General features: G+C 38.6%; 1 protein-coding gene across 1 annotated transcript; it reads right to left on the bottom strand.

Annotated features, from left to right (window-relative positions):
* Positions 1-4,446: 4,446 nt before the first annotated feature.
* On the bottom strand, positions 4,447-16,270 carry IMPA1 (inositol monophosphatase 1). Its single transcript, XM_076329492.1, has 9 exons — positions 16,206-16,270; positions 14,386-14,467; positions 13,054-13,187; positions 10,930-11,034; positions 9,526-9,571; positions 9,277-9,385; positions 8,429-8,537; positions 6,807-6,958; positions 4,447-6,373 (listed from the first exon to the last, which is right to left on the bottom strand). Exons 2-9 carry the CDS (start codon positions 14,446-14,448, stop codon positions 6,255-6,257), a joined length of 837 nt encoding a protein of 278 aa, XP_076185607.1. The 5' UTR covers positions 14,449-14,467; positions 16,206-16,270; the 3' UTR covers positions 4,447-6,254.
* Positions 16,271-17,901: the final 1,631 nt, after the last annotated feature.

The following is a 17,901-nucleotide window of genomic DNA, read 5'->3' as shown; positions in this document are numbered from 1 at the left end:
GATGTCACCCTGCCTGCTCATCGTGAGAGCTGGAAAAGAATGACCTTTCTAAAACTAGAAAAATTCCCTGCAGGTACTAATATAAGCTGGTCCCAGACTAGGACCTCCTGTCCTTTTTGCAGCTACCTGCTGCTGTGGGCCTTCACTGGCCAGCCCCTCTCCTGCCTTCCCCCAGATCACACACCCCATGCATTCCCCAGGTAGACACATCCCCTCAGCTGGGGCTCTCTTCCTGCAGCTATTTGTCCTCAGCCAAGGTCCCCACTGCCAGAAATAGCATTTGGAGTCACAGCAGAGTTATATCATGCTGATCCCGCACTAGAGTAACTTGCCCATTTTAAGTCACCCCGACCTGTACTGAACGCGCATTGCAGACACTCCGGGACATCTCTCTCCTTTTGCTATTCACTATTAGGAAGCAGGGTGCCTTGGGGCCTGCCCAATAGTCTGTGCAGGTGTGCTTGGCAGCGTGCTAACGCTGGGCATGTTCTGGATGGCGTGGTCTAGCAGGGCATCTCCAGATGTGTTACAGGGAGGGCAGGAAAGTCTTTTCCCGAGAACACTGTTGAGGCAATCCTTAACTAGCCACGTTGACATAAATAGCCAACCTTTAGTCAGTAACGCATTGGCACTTAATCGCTAGGCCACTACCTTCCTGGGCAACGTCACAAATACAGAGAAACTTTTTATAGGATGCAGCACGTAGATCTGTGAAATAATGAAATAAGGGGATGAGTTACCTATCCACGCTTGAACAGGTTCTGAAAAATACAGTCTTGATACACTATATAGCGACAATGAGGACACAGCTGGTAAAGCTCCTTTACATCATCACAACACATTTGGAGGTAAAATAGTTGCTACTGGGCTTGCGTTCCCTTTGGAAAATAAAACAGTTGTATCTCGAAGGTCATAAAGAACTGCTCATTTGTGTCTGGGTTTGTGATCCCAGGGCTGTTGTATCTGCATACAGATTGATGCATGCTTGCCCAGATTATCTGGTAGGTTTTAAAAAAGGCTTCTAAAAGCCATGTCCTAATTTATGACAGCAAAAATCTAGGGGAAATTACTACAGCCTTATATGCAGTATAATCTGATCATTTGTACGGCTTTTATCTTATTTTAGAATTCAGATTTATGTTCTTGTGATACCACAATCTTCAATATACTTACATTGAAAAGGAGGGAATGTTAATACTGCTGACACCAGTCCTGTTTCAAATTTCTTGTCAAGTCATGAAACAGAGCGCAAGTCCTCAAAAATCCGTGGTATAATTCTTTTGAATAATTCTCAGATATGCTCTTAGTTGTATCCAACAATAATTACAGAGAGCAGAAGGAGGGTGGGAGGGAGGAGTGGAAAAGAGAATCTTATCGATAAAAAAGGAACCCTGGGCCTTCTGGTGTTTTCCTGGCTCCGGCTGCCATCTAGTGTTTTGTCAGACACGATGAGGTACACGGCTTATTTTGAGTCTGCGTGAACCTTCCCTGAGACTGAACTCCGCCTGTATATGCAGGCAGAATAAATAGCACAGAACCACCTCTCCAAGGGACAGCAGAGGAGGAAGACATAACACAGCAAGTTGATGAAGAGTTCCTATGAAATTAGTTCTCAAGTATTTGACGTAGCATCGCTCCTGCTGAATTAACTGCTTTACATGGTTTTAAGTGTGGTCTCTACTGAGCTAAGGACAGACATTATCACAACATAAACTTTGATCTTCCACTGCATAAAAAGGGGGGAGGCTTTTCTTCACTACTGCTGTGGTACAGTAGTTGCTGTTGCATTTTGGGCTTCTTTTCCTTTCGCTTAAATGGGTGTACAGAAGGCCTGATTCCTAACTAAAGCAACATTGGTGTAGAGAGAATCATCTCGGTGTAAAACTCATATTGCAACTGTGCAAACCAAGTGTAAGTATGACACACAATGTATAAACTCAAGCTAATGTAGCAGTCATCAGTGTAGGCTATAAGCTTCTGGAACAGGATGCACATACACCATTATTTTTAGCATCTTACTAGCTTGAATTGTGCTAGGAAATTATTTCTGCTCTACTGTGGGAGATCTAATCCATTCTCCTCAAACAGGCCAGAGTGTGTAGCTCTTTAATACAGTGGCATAATGTGCTCTCAGCTGAGCACTCCTCCAGTTTGTTCCGGATGTTGCATATAGCTTTGAAGTGTGGCAGATTTTGCTTGCCCTGTTGTTAGAGCAGGCAGACAGCGGATAGTGGGCACAGAGGACATTTCAGAAGCTCCTGATCTTTGGGAAGCCACAGATCTTTGTGTGAAGATTGTACAAACTGAAGAATGATGTGACAGACTACATTCACTGTCACTTTTGCTGCAGGACAAGCCGTAATCCAGAGATTGAATGGATTATGCTGTCCGGGAGATCTGGCTGACTGGCTCCGGCAGAGACTCTTGAGGTGTCACATCACTGACAACATCCTTCTGTTGTCTAGAGTTTGTGCAAACAAAGGAAGCCATGCCAACTGCTGTAGATCCAAAACCAGTGTGCTGTTGGAAAGTTGCCTGTCAGCACTTTAGCGACAGGATCAGACTTGTGAAGCAATTACTTCACTCACAGGTAGCGAATAGAGCCGAATTAGCAGCTGGTTTTGAGAGGATGGGAAGAAGCTCAGGAAAAGAAAGAGATCTCCCTTATTTAGATTGCTTCACACTGAGGTCACAGGTTGACATTTTCTATCTAGTCAGGATGTCTAGTTCACACCTAGGCATTAGACTGCAGAATTAAAACTATAGCTTTGTGTCACAGATATGAGGAATAGTCCATATTTCATTGGGGGGGCAAGGGGAGGCATTTTCTGCAGGGCTGCTTAACAGGGCTGGACGAGAGCCTAAAGCCTTTTATGACTTTGTCTTTGGCAATATTTCATGCTGGGAAAAGTTCTGAAGGATTGAATCTACTGGAACACGCTGCTTTGAAGGAGGAGCAAAGCTTTGCAGGTTGTCATAGAAAACAATCACAAACTATCAGCAAATCAACAAATGGAGAGGACTAGTGAACAGGGATGATAGCCAGGATGGTAGACTAAGGCTACCTCCCCTTTTTCATACATATCAGTGCTAAAAATCAGTATTGCCTATTTTGTAGTACTGATTGTTTTAGTCTCGGGCTAAAAATCAGTACCCCTACTCTGAAGACCTTTGTTAAGAATAGCAGTAGGCTCTGTAGCAACTACAGTGATGATGTTGACCATTCAGTCAAATTCTCAAAGTAAAGGTGAAGGGACTCGTTAAATTTGCCCATATGTTCCTTTAATTTCCAGTCGTATTTCTTGGAACTTTTCACTTGCTCCAGTTGCCAAATCTGTCCACCTGATCTTCTCCTTCTTGCACCTGTAAGTTTTGAGCGTTCTTCACTCAGAGTGGAGATTCAAACCATAGTAGAATTTGCCAGCTGAAGTAATGAGTTGTTCACTGAAAAGCTATGTAAGAAAGCTTCCTGTATACTGGACTGTTGATGTCTTCATGAGGAACATTCATGATCTTAATTTGACAGTCTATCTGTTCAATCTGTGGTAACTGGTTTTCCTTTCCCATTGTCTCATTGCCCAGCAAAAGCTATCTTGTGTAAATGTATCTTAAATTATTAAAAAAAAAAAAAAATCTAAGATTATTATCTCCATCACTCCATCTTTCAAAGCAACAAAACCAGGTATTCTATTGTTTTGAACATTCAGGGACTACCTCTCATATATAATCTCTCAAAAGCATTTTGATTACACAGCAATCATGACTTCTCTGGTTTACTACAAAAAACACTACAAAAATTTGCCAAAATTGCAGGCTAGCACAGAACCAAAAAGAAAATGCCTTTAAACTTAATAATTACATTTTGGTGTCCTTTCACATGATGAAAGAAGTGACCACATATTAGATGAAGAGTCATCTGAGAAGATAACGCTTAGCAAAGTAGCAAACAACAGGGATTTCTGATCCCCCTGAAAGGGAGACTGAAATTAAAAAGAAAGCAGGCAATTGATAAAAGCTGCCATTTACAGAGTAAAAAAAAAAAATTAGGCTGGTCTCCAACACAAATAGAGTGAGAGGTCCAAGATGGGAAATTCATATAATTTTTTCCTCAAAGAGCATTATTAGGAAAGCAAACAGTGAGAAAGCTACATGCTTCAACCAGCTGATGGGCCTCCAAAACAAATCACAGGCAAGATAATCCGTAAAGTTTGAGCTCTGAGGTTGGAGCTGATTAATGCACCACGATCCGTCTAAAAATTCACTCTAAAAACCTACTGCAGGTGTATACATAATCCCACTTATCTAAAGGCACAACAGTTTATCATCTGTGTACGTCAGAGGCCAAGAAGAGAAAGTGTTCAACTCGGAGAAAGTTTGAAGCCCACAAATCCAGCTTGTTGGGACCCAGCATTGCACTCTGATGAATGTTAAGACAGGAAGCACATCTGAAGCTGATGCTGCTAAAGCATATTTATTTCGAACGTGTTCTCCCAAGTATTTTTTAGACATGTCTCCATTTCACAAATAAATCAGTTTATAAAAAGTTATGCAGAATTTGTTAAACAAAAGCCACAGAAATGGTACAGTAGACATACTTCTCAAGAAATAATGATGATTCCACATAATTTACAGCAATAAAGTTACAGTGAAATGCTCAAGAAGTTTCTATCCTTGTCAATGGGAATTTAAAAAGTAAAATTAATATAAGTCTGGCTTTTTGACAAGACCTTTAAATAGCTGGCTGATCTCATTAACGTTAATCATCTGGCATTAGATATAACTTCAAATTAAATATTTCTGCAAAATCTGCAAAAATCAACTGATATAAAAGACTGAAATTTATAATAAGAGATCTGTTGAAACTTCAAGACAGAGAACACCGTTTTCCAAAATAAAAATAGTCAGACAGCAGTACAAAAAGTCAGGTTTTCCAAAGCATTGCTGTGCCTTGACTGGAACACCACCAATGAGACAACTTTCTTTAGGAAACTTTAGACACGGAAAAATCAGACTAAAAACTGATCTAAGTTAAATCTTTTTTTTAAAGTACATTAATTATTTTAACAGTACACTGATACTTTTAACAATCTTAAATACAAAAATTCAAAGAACTAGTACAGTTTTTGAAGTTTAGAACAATTGACACCAAGAATGAAATTACTAATATTTCTTAAGATTTATAAACCCTTTAGGTTTAGACATGTATCTTCTTTTGTGCCTGTATGCTCTAGAACACAATGGAAACCTCATCCTGGTTGGTCACTGCTTTCATAATTCTCAGAAAATGATGTAAAAAATCTGGTCTATGGGCTTATTTTTTTGCCAGCTGAGTTACTGAAAACTCTCTTGGATTTTAATGATTCCTTAGACTTTGAAACACACTCATCCATGGAGAAACCCAAGCAAAATTAACAGGAATTATAACTGCCAAGAATAAGGTAGAGGACCTATTATCAGTCGTTTCCAATGATCAAATGCAAACCATACTTCATCTTAATTTAGAGTAAGTCCATTTGGTGACAGAAGGTGTCCTCAGAACTTCTTTCTGGGAGACGCACGTATTTTCCGGCACAGTAACTATTATTTTTGCAACTGTAATGAATTTGCAAGTGTACTGGCCACATAAGAGGCTAAAGAAGAGACTGTGTTTATCTACCATAAGAAAGGTAGAACGATGACTACGAAAACAATGACAGCTAAGTAATAAAGGCTTTAAATTAGAGCCAAAACTACAGGCAGCTATAAAAGGTTTGGAAATGTGTGAACTACATCCGCAAAAACTGTAACAAGGTAAGGAAATGGATACCCTGATGACACTGAAGAAAACAACAGACAAGATAGAGAAAGACTGGATAAACAGTAATGCCTTCATCTTTTTGGGTTCAGGATCAGATGTGATGACATGGTGTTAGGACAGTGAAATTTGTTTTGTCACTTACGGAACTAGAGATTTTTATTTATCTATACATCAAGGAGTCTCTTGCTATGCCTTCCAGTGTAGCATAAAACTTGAAAATATTAGCTGTATATATTTGCTTCTTTTTATAGATCTTTATGTAATTGTGATGTTAAATAAAATGCTTAACAGTAAAAGCTTACTTAGAATGTTGGTCCAATCTCAAAACACTACTTAGCAGTCACACCAGTATTGAAAGACTACCTCTATCTACCTTTTTATCAGGTTCAAGGGATACCTACCACATGGGAGTATGAGACAACATTATATAATTACATTTAAGGTGTAGTTTTGGTATTCAGTTAGTTGCATCATCCCTTTTCAGAGGAATTATTTGAAGTGCTTTGGCTATTCTCTCTCCTATAGCTCGACTACTTGCTGCAATTATTCTTCGAGACATCAAATCAAATGGTCCACCTAGAAATCAAAGCAAGCAAAACAACTAGCTTATATCTGGAGAAAATTAAAAGCTGATAAGAAAATGAGCACTGAAAAAAATCAAGTGTAAATGATACATTACTATTTAGGACCAAGTTTTGCCCCTGGATAAAAATGCATTTAACACAACAGGTATCTCTCATGAGCTACATTTAAATTCTCTTCAGTGTATGTTTACTGTCTTTTTTCCCACTCTTCCAGGTGCTCAGCCAAGGGAGTAAAGGTTGTCTTGTAGCTTAAGAACATACAATTGACTCTCTCTTTGTCTATTAACTGGATGGGAACTCTGTTCAGTAGTAGTAACTTGGAAAGAGGATTGAAAAACCTCTTTGCCTTCTCATTTCAGCCATGTTTTGCTCCCAATTAGCGATTTAAAAGGACAAAAGAGTATCATGCATGCCCGTGTATTTACCTGATACATCTAGCAGTACTCCACCTGCTTCAGTAATAATGATTCCAGCCCCTGCCATATCCCAGCAGTGAATCCCCATTTCATAATAGGCATCAGCTCCACCCGTTGCCACAAGGCACATGTTCACAGCTGCTGTACCAACAGCTCTGATCCTAAAGGAGACACAGTTGGTTTTTTAATTGAGAACAGTTTGGAAGAAAGTCACAATGTCTGTGTACACTGCACAGAGAACACACAAGCATCATACGCAAAGTGAAATGAGCTAGAGAAAATGTGATGGAATGCTGCAGTGAAACAAAGAAGCAAAACTTCATTCCCAATTTTTTAAGTGGCTTGAAGCGCTCTCCCAATATAGCAAATTTCCAGAAATTACATTTATGAATTCTGTTAAACAATTTTGTTTTAGAGTAAAAACACATCTTGAACAACTTCTTAACCTAAAACATATTATGGAAGATACCTACCCATGAAACAATAACAGATATTCTACTTTGCTTTTTGAATACAAGAATTCAAGTAGAGTGTACACTGTTCTCGGCATTGAAAAAACAGTTACTTCAGCTTCTCTGGTGATGCTCAGTAAGCATCTCTGACTTGCAAAAACCCCTAACAGCAGTAATCACAAAAAATAAATTACGCAACATAAATTTGGTCTGGGTAACTTTCATCAAAACCCTTGTGCTACAAATTCCAGTTTCTTTTGCACTTAATAAGTGTGACTTGTACAAATAATTGCAGTTATTTAAATTATCAGTAAAATGTACATCAAATTGTAACTGATAGCAGCTAAGTTACTGCAAGAAGCAACTTAAATAAACTCCAATCTCAATTTACTGTTTACAAATAAAATACCAAAGTTGAACTGACAACAAACCCAAAATGTATTCCCTGCTTACAATTTAGCATATATTTTTTAATGACACCAGAAGACTTTTTGACAGTAGAAAAAAATCTACGTGTTAAGTGTCAAAACAAGAATCCTGAGAATCTCAGCATAAAACTACAACCCCTTTTAGATCAGAAACATGAGTAGGGTTGAGTAACAAAAAACTGTCTACTGAAACCACCTTTAGACGTAAAATGGTTTGTGGAAATGTAGGCTTTGGCTTATCTGGAGGACAGGAAGCAGGGAATGTAACCAAAATAAGAGCAGTTTATGGATAATTTCAACTACTTGGACAAATTCAAAAAAATTGTATGGTGTTGAAAGAGGAAAGGGAGATCTACTTTTGTCTTCTGATACATATTAAAAACCAACGATTTTCATTACTACAGGGAACGGAAACTAAGAAATGTAATATAGCTTCTGTTTATCCAGTTTTACTCCTTGTGTGTTTCTGAAAAAAAAAGAAGGGCACAAAATGGTATTTAATTTTTTTAACTAGCAAATAAAATATTTTTCAGTCCTACAACACCAAACATGCTTCGCTTCTCAATACTGATAGTTAGGGTTCTCTTAGATATGTCCCCGCTTGAAAAAGTTAAACACACTTAGAGTTTCTCTGCAGAAATCATATTTCACATTTAAGGTGTCAAATGTAATGCAACCAATCCTTCCTAAAAATGATCATATTTACAATATTAACACTATCAGTAAATGTAAAAAATAGGAAGTATCTTACCCGTGAATAGGAATACTGAGAAGCCTTTCCATGTTAGAAAGAACTATTTTTACAGTCTCTGGATCACGATTTGATCCCAATTCTGTTACTAAAAGGGATTTTGTAATGTCTGGAAAAGAAATAAAACCTCACCTTTCCAACAGTACAACTTATATAACAACAGTAATTAGCAGGGTTTACTTCATTGCTTTCTTACAAGACTGAATAAAAGCAAGGTATTTTAATATAAATATTACATATACTGAATGTATAGAAATCTGTTCTTACATGGAAAATGGCATGAAAAAATAAAATACAGCAAACACAGCATGATCTGGTTCAATTGTGCATATACATTAATCAATGTCATTAGTAAATAAAATTCTGTTGCTATAAAAATTAGAACAGTCCTCAGATCTTTAAAGGTCCCACTAAGTGTGGATTTTACTTCACACAGGGTAGTAAATATACAAGAGTGATACTGATTTAAACCACTAGTTCGCACCTGGAAGAAGCTGAATTGTTTGGTAGATTTGTCAGACTCTAAAGAACAGTCACAGACGGATTACAGACAGACAGGGAATTAAAAAAACCCAAACAACCAAAAAAACACAATCCACAGACACACAGGGAATAAAATCTTCAATTGCCGAGTTCTGATTTTGCAAAGATCACAAGCACGTTACATGCATCAAAGAGAACATAAAAGCTGTTTCTCAAAACCGAACAACCCATGGCCAAAAAAAGCCTGTCTTTGCAAAACAAAACTATGAGCTAAGAAATAGGAATATATCCAGGTTTAAAACTGTTGATGCCTCATTTGCAAAATAAATGTAATTTCTAGAAATAAGCTACTCAGTTCAGCTTACCTTCTTGGCCTGATACTTGAAGTTTTTGACCATTGCAGAATGCACCTTTTCCTTTTCTGGCAGTATACATCTTGTCTTCTATACAACTATACACAATTCCAAACTCTGTCTGCAAGAAAAAGTAAAGATACCTTGAGGTTGTTTTCCCTTTCTTCCTATTTACTGTGAAAATACAGATCTTAGTTATAACTAGCAACAAGGAATTAATTTGGTTTTGACTGATTAGATATTAAGTAATAAAAAGTATACCTTTTTGTTTACAACAAAGCCAATTGAAACTGCCACAAATGGAAACCTACAAAACAAAACATTTCACTAATTTATAGTGAGACACTATGCTTCTTTCATTACCATGCTTACTCTTAATAAAAACAACGTTCAGTTAAATGTAATGTATATTTCAAAAAGAAACTTGGACTACATAGGAAATATTAGTTTTCTGGAACTTGCACAATTTACTACGAAAATAGACCCAACAACACCAATTACCATTTAAAATACAAACTTTTCCACCCACTGAAACTAAGCCTGTTACAGCTTAGGGACTGTCATCCCTGTTACAGCTGTTACGAGCTTAGGGACCGTCATTTTATAGCCAAAGAATACAAGCAAGCCTCTACGCTACTAACCTTTCTCAGAAGGAACAAGCTGGCCAAAATGGTCTCATCAAAAGACGCAAGTCACCTCTCCCCCCACCTCCACTTTCTCCACCAAAGCAATGAGAAAGATGGATACTGAGGTGAGAAGGAAGAATGCAGGGGGAAGAGTGAAGGCAGTGGGAGTATATAGGACATGGTGGGCTGCATCTCAGTCTAAGTTTTTAACGATCAACCAATTATTTTTTTATTATTATTTTTTACTCTTCAAAATTTGCAGTTCCAAAACATTTGCTTTAATTACTAGCTGCAAAAAATACAGACTTCTAAGTCTGTAAGTCCAGCAGAACAGGTTCTTTTCTTATAGCTTTCTGAACATGTAATTTAGCAGGATTCAGCAGCTGTTTAAAGCCATGGCACACATAGCGGCAGTCATTTCAAAATTGGAATCAAGTACGCTCAGAAAAGCTCATCAGGGCCAAAATTTATCATGTTTCAAAGACAGAAGGAACAGGCAGTCAGCATTACACTGGAAGTAGTGTACCTACTAGTGTCATCCTCACCCCGGTGCAAAATACCACTAGACAGTCACTGGTGATATTCTGCTTTCTTTCACGGTAGCGGCTCCTAGATCACAGCGAATTTGAAATTTCTTAGAAATCAGCACTTGGAGCTGTTATCACTTCTCACTAAGGCCTCTCTGAAGATGCTGCAACTCTTAATTCTGAGTCCTGTTGCTCTACTGTTAAAATCTGCCCACCTATCTTTGGCACCCGTGCTAAAGGCTGCTGACTCCTGCTATATAGTATGGGCCTCTCACAGAACAACTGCTGTTGGTTACAGAGTGAGACTATTATAATACTTACAGAAATACTAAAATAATTACAAAAACTGCCCAATGGCTCTCAATAAATGCAAATAATAATTTGTAACTATTAACAAGTTCAGCGTATCTCTTTTAAAGCAATTTAAAAGTGAAAAAAACTTTCATGGAACTGGAGAAAGAAAAAAGGTAATCAGTTGAAGTTGCTAACATTAAAAAAAATGAAAGGTGGACCTGTGTACGAAGTTGGTAGTTCCGTCAATAGGGTCTATAATCCATGTGGGGTTATCCGTCAAAATGCTGCCCTCTCCAGCTGCAACAGATTCTTCTCCGATGAAGCTAGAGTAGCAAACACATTTAAAAGATACAAAGAAATTGTTTAAGAGGTCTGAATTACAACACTGTCCTTGAAATTAAAATTCTTAAAGTAACATGTAGGTTTTTGTACCATCAGTGATCATATGGAAAAAGTTGAGAAATACACAATTTATCTGAAAAGCACCAACCACATCTGACCAAGCTTGCATCGATATTTATGATGTCAGAGATAAGCATAATATGTGGGGAAAAGAACTTTACGTAATTAACTTTACATTTTAACATTGAAGTTTTCATCATTTTTTCCACTAACAGCATCATCAAATTTTAGTCAGAATACTTGTAGCTATTTACACCTTTCAGTTTATTTGTACTATAAAACACTACCTTTTAGCTTGTGTTTTAGCTGAAGAAAGCCTTTGTGGTCATATGCATTTGGTTCGACCACTGCAGTAACTGTTAAATTTGGTCTGATTTCAACCCAAATATGACAGAAAGTTGTTAGTCTCAAAACTGTTTAGTTTTACAAGCATTACAAAAATGGTAACATGGTAAAGGGATGAAATCCAAACCAGAGCTCCTCCTGAAGAAGACGGCAGAGTGCATGCTCAACCATAATACTAAACTCAAGGGATACACAAGGCACAGCGCCACAGGAACCCAAATTTCACATTTTTTGCTGCTTATGAAAGTATTTGTTTTGAACTGCAAAATTATTGGGATGAGTGTAAACAGGTGGAATTCTCTTCTACGCCTTCTGCATGTTGTTAAATTTATCACATACTACTCAACCTATGAAAAGTATGCATCAAACACATGCTTTCCTCCACAAACATGTAAAATGAGGAGAACTGCTGAGAGTAAACAAATAAGGTCCCTTTAATATTGATTAGGCATTTTATGAATAACTATGGAAGTGAAGATGATTGCTCAGAAAGAAACAGCTTGTTTCCAAAAAGCAGCGGATCTTCACAAAGACAAGAGAGAGACTGAATAGCTATTTAGGTGGATGAGTAATTAATTAGAAATTCAACACCAGTATGTCTAATGTGATCTCAATTATCTAATATAAAAAGAAGCTAAAATATTCTAAAATGTTTATCAATGTCACAGAAACTGTTATTTCAAGGTCATTCCACAAGTCTGTATGCTTACACTAACTTGGCTAGGTTACTGACATTTTGCATCACCTCAGTTGTTCCAATTCTATGCATATTTATTATGTTTCACATATACAGCTACAATAAGAAAATCTCCAAGAAAATGCAAGAAAAATTAGCAAACTCACTTTAAGGAAACTGTATTAAACTTGAGCCATTATGTCAAAATGGGAAAGAAAGTCCCATGTAAGTAAAAGTAAGTAAAATACATACAATTCACCCTTCAAGAATAAATGTCTTTCAGGGATGGGGGAGGAGGGGTGGGGGGGAGGGGAAAAAAAAAGGGAAGAGCAATAAAAAAAATCAGTATTTTGTATAGCAGACTTTCAGTTATGCAGAATCAGAAGATCCTGTCTTCTTTTAAGGATGTTTGATGTTCTTAAACTGTATGAGATTTGCCAAAGGCACACTCAGTACCATGGGACCCATCCAGCATAGACAGCAAAGGCATGCTAGTTTCAACAGCCAACAGCAGACAAGAAATTTGGGGTTCGGGTATCTTGAGGCCACCTTTGATTCTTCAACACAAAAAAACTAAGAAGTTATTTACAGCTGGTTCAGCTGGAAGTGACTTTCAGCATAAGTCTTGAGCAAGGCTAAACTCGTGTCAGTAGACCCTGGGGACACCTTGTTTTGTTACTACAGCCCTCTAAGCGAATGACAAAATTAGCTAGCAATTAATTTAGAAGCATTTGGGCAAAACTTCAACCCACTACTACTCTAAACTACTTAATATACTGAGAGTAAGGGAGAATTCTGTAACTTTCCAGCATGCCAATCATAATGAAATTTTACCAAGCAAAATCACAAACTTTCCATTTTCTTCTTCCAGTCACCTCTCCCCTTCTTCTATCAAACGCGTATTGGTAAGAAGCCGTACCTGTGAGAAGGATACTTTTCTTTTATCAAAGAAATAATGAAGTTTTCTACTTTTTGATCAGTTTCTGTCACTAGATCTACTGGTGAACTTTTAGTCATAATGGATATTTCTTCTTTGAGTGCTCCATGGATTATCTGTTAACAAAAGAAATAAAAAAAGAAAAAAAAACTTTCTCCATTAGCAGTATGGAAAATACTAGTTTTCCCAAATATCTGAGCATCATTTTTACTGTAATTTCTATACTGCACGTACAAAATACAAACACAAGCAGTGACAAAACCTGGATTTAACTGCAGGAGCTGAGGCTTACCCTTGCATCTATCTCCAGTCCCTACTCAGCACAAATTTTTACATGACCCTAAATCTAAGTACTACAAGAAGATCCACTGGTACATGAAACTGAGCTCTATTTTGTTAGGACAAGTTTTAGATTTATGAATTTAAATACCAGAGTTGAATGAAACACTTAAGACTGAGCTTAAGTCAGCTATTTTTAGCCAGACCCTGCATTTATGATCTTAAAACTATCAGAATCAGCTTAAGCAAGAATCCATGCCTCACAGCCCACAGAATTATTTTACTATAACTTAGAAAGATTTTCTGAGGGAAGACTTTAATGAGGTCATTGCAGGGACAATGTTCTGCAGATTCTGCAGCTCCAGGAGACAGAATTAGTACATGTGCCATCTTGTCTGGCTGCAATAGCATTCAAATGTACCAAGCAGAACTACCAAGAACTGAACATTTGGTAACCACTTAGGCTAAGGCTCTGCCAAGATGTGCAAACACTTTCTTGTTCTAAGCCATCTTAGATCACAAAAGGGCAAAGTACTGCCACTGCAAGGGATACTTTTTATTTATAGAAGTAAAGCAGTCTTCATAAGAGAACATGATGTGGAATCTCGTGCCAACAACAAGCCACTGTATAAAGTTGACTGAGGTGTTCACAAGAAAGACTGTCAACAGCGTTCAGGTGGTAAAATAATAAGGTAGACAGGTGCAGTTTAAGGGGAAAAACAAAGATGCTCTTTGTTTACCACAATTCAGAATTTATTTTTTTTTTTAAAATCAGATTTAAGGAACAAAAGATACTTCTTAGTCTTTAATCAGACTCTGGTCCAAAGAAAAGTGCAAAGTTGTTTTCTTAAATTAACCAAGCTGTAAACATGAAAGGCACTCCAATCGTGAACTTGAACATCATTGAATGACTGCTAATTTATGTTTTTGACAAAATACTCCTCAGAAGAACGTCTAACATCAAACTCCTTCAAAAGCTATATACATACTAGACTCAATAAATAATGTTATTATTTATAAATAGTTTATACTTACGTCCCCAGCTTTCCTTGCTAAAGCAACTGCATAATCCATACATTCTTGCCAAGGATCTGCCATCTTTTCTTAGATATAGAGCCTACCAAAAGGATAGATTAACACAAAAATGATTATGGCTTTTTTTTTTTACAAATTCTAATTTTCTACTCCCCCTGTTCTGGACTGCACTGTTTTCTCCTTGCTGGAATATGGAAGTTTGTTCTATCCTTTACTCTGAAAAAAAAAAACTTTAAAAGTATTAAAAGCTTAGTCTAAGTTACCAGATTTTTTCCCCACATTTTGTGATTATCAAAAAGGCATAACATAAAAACATTAACAAGTACAGAGCCTCAGTCTTGAAAGATACATGCACATACAAGACTCCACATTTAGACACTGACCTCAGTGTACATAAAGGCTCTGAAAAGCAACAGTGCGGTTACACACAAGCACATTCTCAAATACAGTGTACAGCTCAGGACCTTTTTGTTTAAAAATACTAGAATCTTCACTGTAATTTATTGCAGAAGACTGCCGACATACAGCTTAGTCTATTTCTAAGTATGGTTTAAATGACTTTGAATATCTTGAATTAGAAGATTAGAATCTTAAACCCAAAATCTATCCTTTCTGTATTTTAGTCCTCCATGCTTTGTTCTAGGGGTTTATTCCAAACACAAATATGAAATGGTTTTGATTCTACATGAGAAAGTTACCAGGTCCCACAGTCATTTAAAAGTGTCTTCTATATTCTTAAGTATTATGAAGCCATACAAGCTACCTTATCTTCTATGTATCGCTACTTCCGTGAGCAATGTGAAATACAAATCAGCACATCACACATTATTTCTTATACACCCCCAACAGACCACAAATTCCTTCAATGACACAATGGTATGCTGAATTTTGAAAGTCTGTTTCATTTTTGAGACCTAGCCCTTTCAGAAGCCTTCTGGGTACTTCCTATTTAAGTGATTCAGTCTTTAAGCCATGAGCTGGGTAACAGTTTTGTAACACTTGCAGATTCACAAAGATTAATGATCATAAAAAAACCAGTAGTGAAACAATATCAAAAAACCTGTGCAATTAACATGACCGATGCGTTCCCAGTCCAATTATCCTGATCTAATGGTCCTTGCCTCTTTCAGTCTTGGTCCTAAAGAGCTAGAGGTGGCTAGAAAAGCTAGGTAAAATGCAAAGGGTATGATGCTTCAATTGTGTTGATAATGTTCTTTACTGATCATAGCCTTTAGAGTATAGGTTCTGTTATATAAGCACATAAGTAATTTGTCAGGACACAGAACTGGGTACAATAGCACTAGATAAAGTTACTCTGTTATCCATAAAAGACTGGTAGTACTAGTGGAGCCTTAAGTACGCTGACATCCAGTACAACGGCACAGCCTCATGCAGCAGAGGAAATAAAATCATTTACATTTAAAACCTCACTAAAACAGTAACTCCGGGACACGTTTTCTAGTTAAACACCAGCACCTACATTGACGGGAAGAAGTGTATTTTTTTTCCCCAGCTTAGTTTTGTCCCCTCTGGACGCCCCGTGACGAGTTTGTCCCACAAACTCGGGGCGCGCATTCGGAGTAGAGGTTTTGGATCCCGAAATAGAGGTTTGGATCCCGGGCTGGAAGGGCTGAAGGACGGCCCACATCGCCCGGCCTTGGTGAGAGCACCTCCCGCCCCGCGGCTGTGTGGCCCTGCCATCGCTCGGGCCGGGCTGTGCCCGGCCCGAGCGATGGCAGGGCCACACAGCCCCCGGGGCAGCAGCGCATCCCCCTCACGGCATCCCGAAATGGCGGCTGAGGAAGGAAGAAGAGGCTCACCGCTGCCGCCCTCCGCCGCTGTCACCTCCGCCGCTGCCCCCGCTCTCGCTGAGGCGCCGGGCCGCGCCAGTGCGCAGGCGCCAGGGGCGAAGCCGTTAACCCCGCCTCCTCCGCCCGCTATCCGGTGGCTGCCGCTGCGCCTGCGCGGGGGGGGGGGGGGGGGGGCGCGGGCGCGGGCGCGGGCGCGCGCGTGTGGCAGCTGGCCGTGGCGGGAGGGGTAGTGGTCGTCGCGCGCGGCTGCCTCACTGCCTGCGCCCTTAAAGCCGCGGTTAAGGTGTTGAAATTAGCCTTTAATATCGACTTCTTTTTAATAATTGGACGTGGCAAGATGAAGATACCGTAAGTGCTCTCCCATGGAGCACGCGATTGGCGTTTACCTGGGCTTTTAGCTGCTGAAGGCGCCACTTGTTGAAAACCTTTTTTCACGCGTCGAAAAAAGCGTGAAGGCCCGTGAAAAAGAACGTGAATGTATGTGCAACAGTCCCCTCGGAAGTAAAACAGCATTTAATCAATTCAGGTTACAGTGCTTAAAAACAGTAAAACGAGCCAAGTTTCTTAAAGATGTGGTTCTTTATTATGTCTTGATTTTTTCCTCAAAAACTGTCAACACCCGTAAAACAGCTGCCTTTGCCCCCTCACTAGCCCCTCCTGCTGACGGTTCTGCTAATTAAGATAATACCAAATCAGTACCCAGAGAGACAACTGGTATTTTTAAAATATATGGTAAACACATTTTCTAGAAAACTCCCTAGCGTTCAAACAAAGATTTTTGAAAACAATTTGCAGTGCAAATGATGCATTTTCAAGACTACTATAATTAAAGTTATACAGAGGGAAAAAAGCTTTCCTTTGCAAGACTGACTGATACCAGTTTCATTGTTTTTCTGTGGTCTTTTGACCCTCTTGTCTTTCATCAAGTAAAGGTAAAACACTGAGGTGTTTTACTGATGTAATCTAGTGTCATATGTAAAATGATGATCTACTGTAAACGGGACAAGGGTTGTAGTTCGCTGTATGACTTAAAATGATCATAAACTGTCTACATCACCAAAAGAAGCAGCTCTACCCCGTTTCCCCAATGCCAATCCAACCCACAGCTAGGCACTGGTTCAAGGCCAAATGGGGGTAGTGTTGTCCTTTCCACATCAGTGAAGATACGGTTTCCATTCCCAGCAGTGCTGTTGTGTGGGACCAGTCACTTCGCCTTTTCATGTTTCCTCCTTCCCATTTCGTAAACAGGAATAGTCATATAAGCCTGTTTTTTAAAGTCTTCACAGTCATTAAAGAACTGCAGAGATGATAAGGTGTGTTTTTATTAATTATTTTGCAAGTATTCTTTAAAAGGTTATACAAAAAGCATATAGCCAGTTGAAAGAGGCACTTGGGCTCTGGTTCGTTTTTTGTTGAGGCAAGCTGCCAAACATGCCTCAGTACAAAATATGTTGGACTGCACCAGTATTATGGAAAGTGGCTTGTTTGACATTGTTAACAGTATACTTAACGTTACAGCAAGTGTTTTACAGGATCTATAAGGGGATTTCAAATTCTGCATTGATCCTAAATCAGCAGAAGTAGAACAAACAGAAATGCCTGAAATTCTCTCCTCATAAGTGTAATAATTTCCCTAATGCAAACTGTAAGTTCCGTTCCAGCTGAAAGGAAATTTTGTATTTCATGTAAGAGGCTACTATAAGGA

Source organism: Aptenodytes patagonicus, chromosome 2, assembly GCF_965638725.1.
Source record: "Aptenodytes patagonicus chromosome 2, bAptPat1.pri.cur, whole genome shotgun sequence".
Classification (NCBI taxonomy): Eukaryota; Metazoa; Chordata; class Aves; order Sphenisciformes; family Spheniscidae; genus Aptenodytes; species Aptenodytes patagonicus.
Note: the sequence above shows the minus strand (reverse complement) of the source record. Positions and strands in the feature narration are given on the sequence as shown.

Bases quoted from the DNA above. Each gene is read 5' to 3' on its own strand.
- IMPA1 (XM_076329492.1), bottom strand. From the start codon at position 14,448: ATGGCAGATCCTTGGCAAGAATGTATGGATTATGCAGTTGCTTTAGCA. The intron at 11,035-13,053 runs GTACGGCTTCTT...TTGCTACTCTAG, and splicing joins GAAAAGTATCCTTCTCACAG to CTTCATCGGAGAAGAATCTG. The intron at 8,538-9,276 runs GTAAGCTGAACT...TTTCTTTTCCAG, and splicing joins TCAAGTATCAGGCCAAGAAG to ACATTACAAAATCCCTTTTA.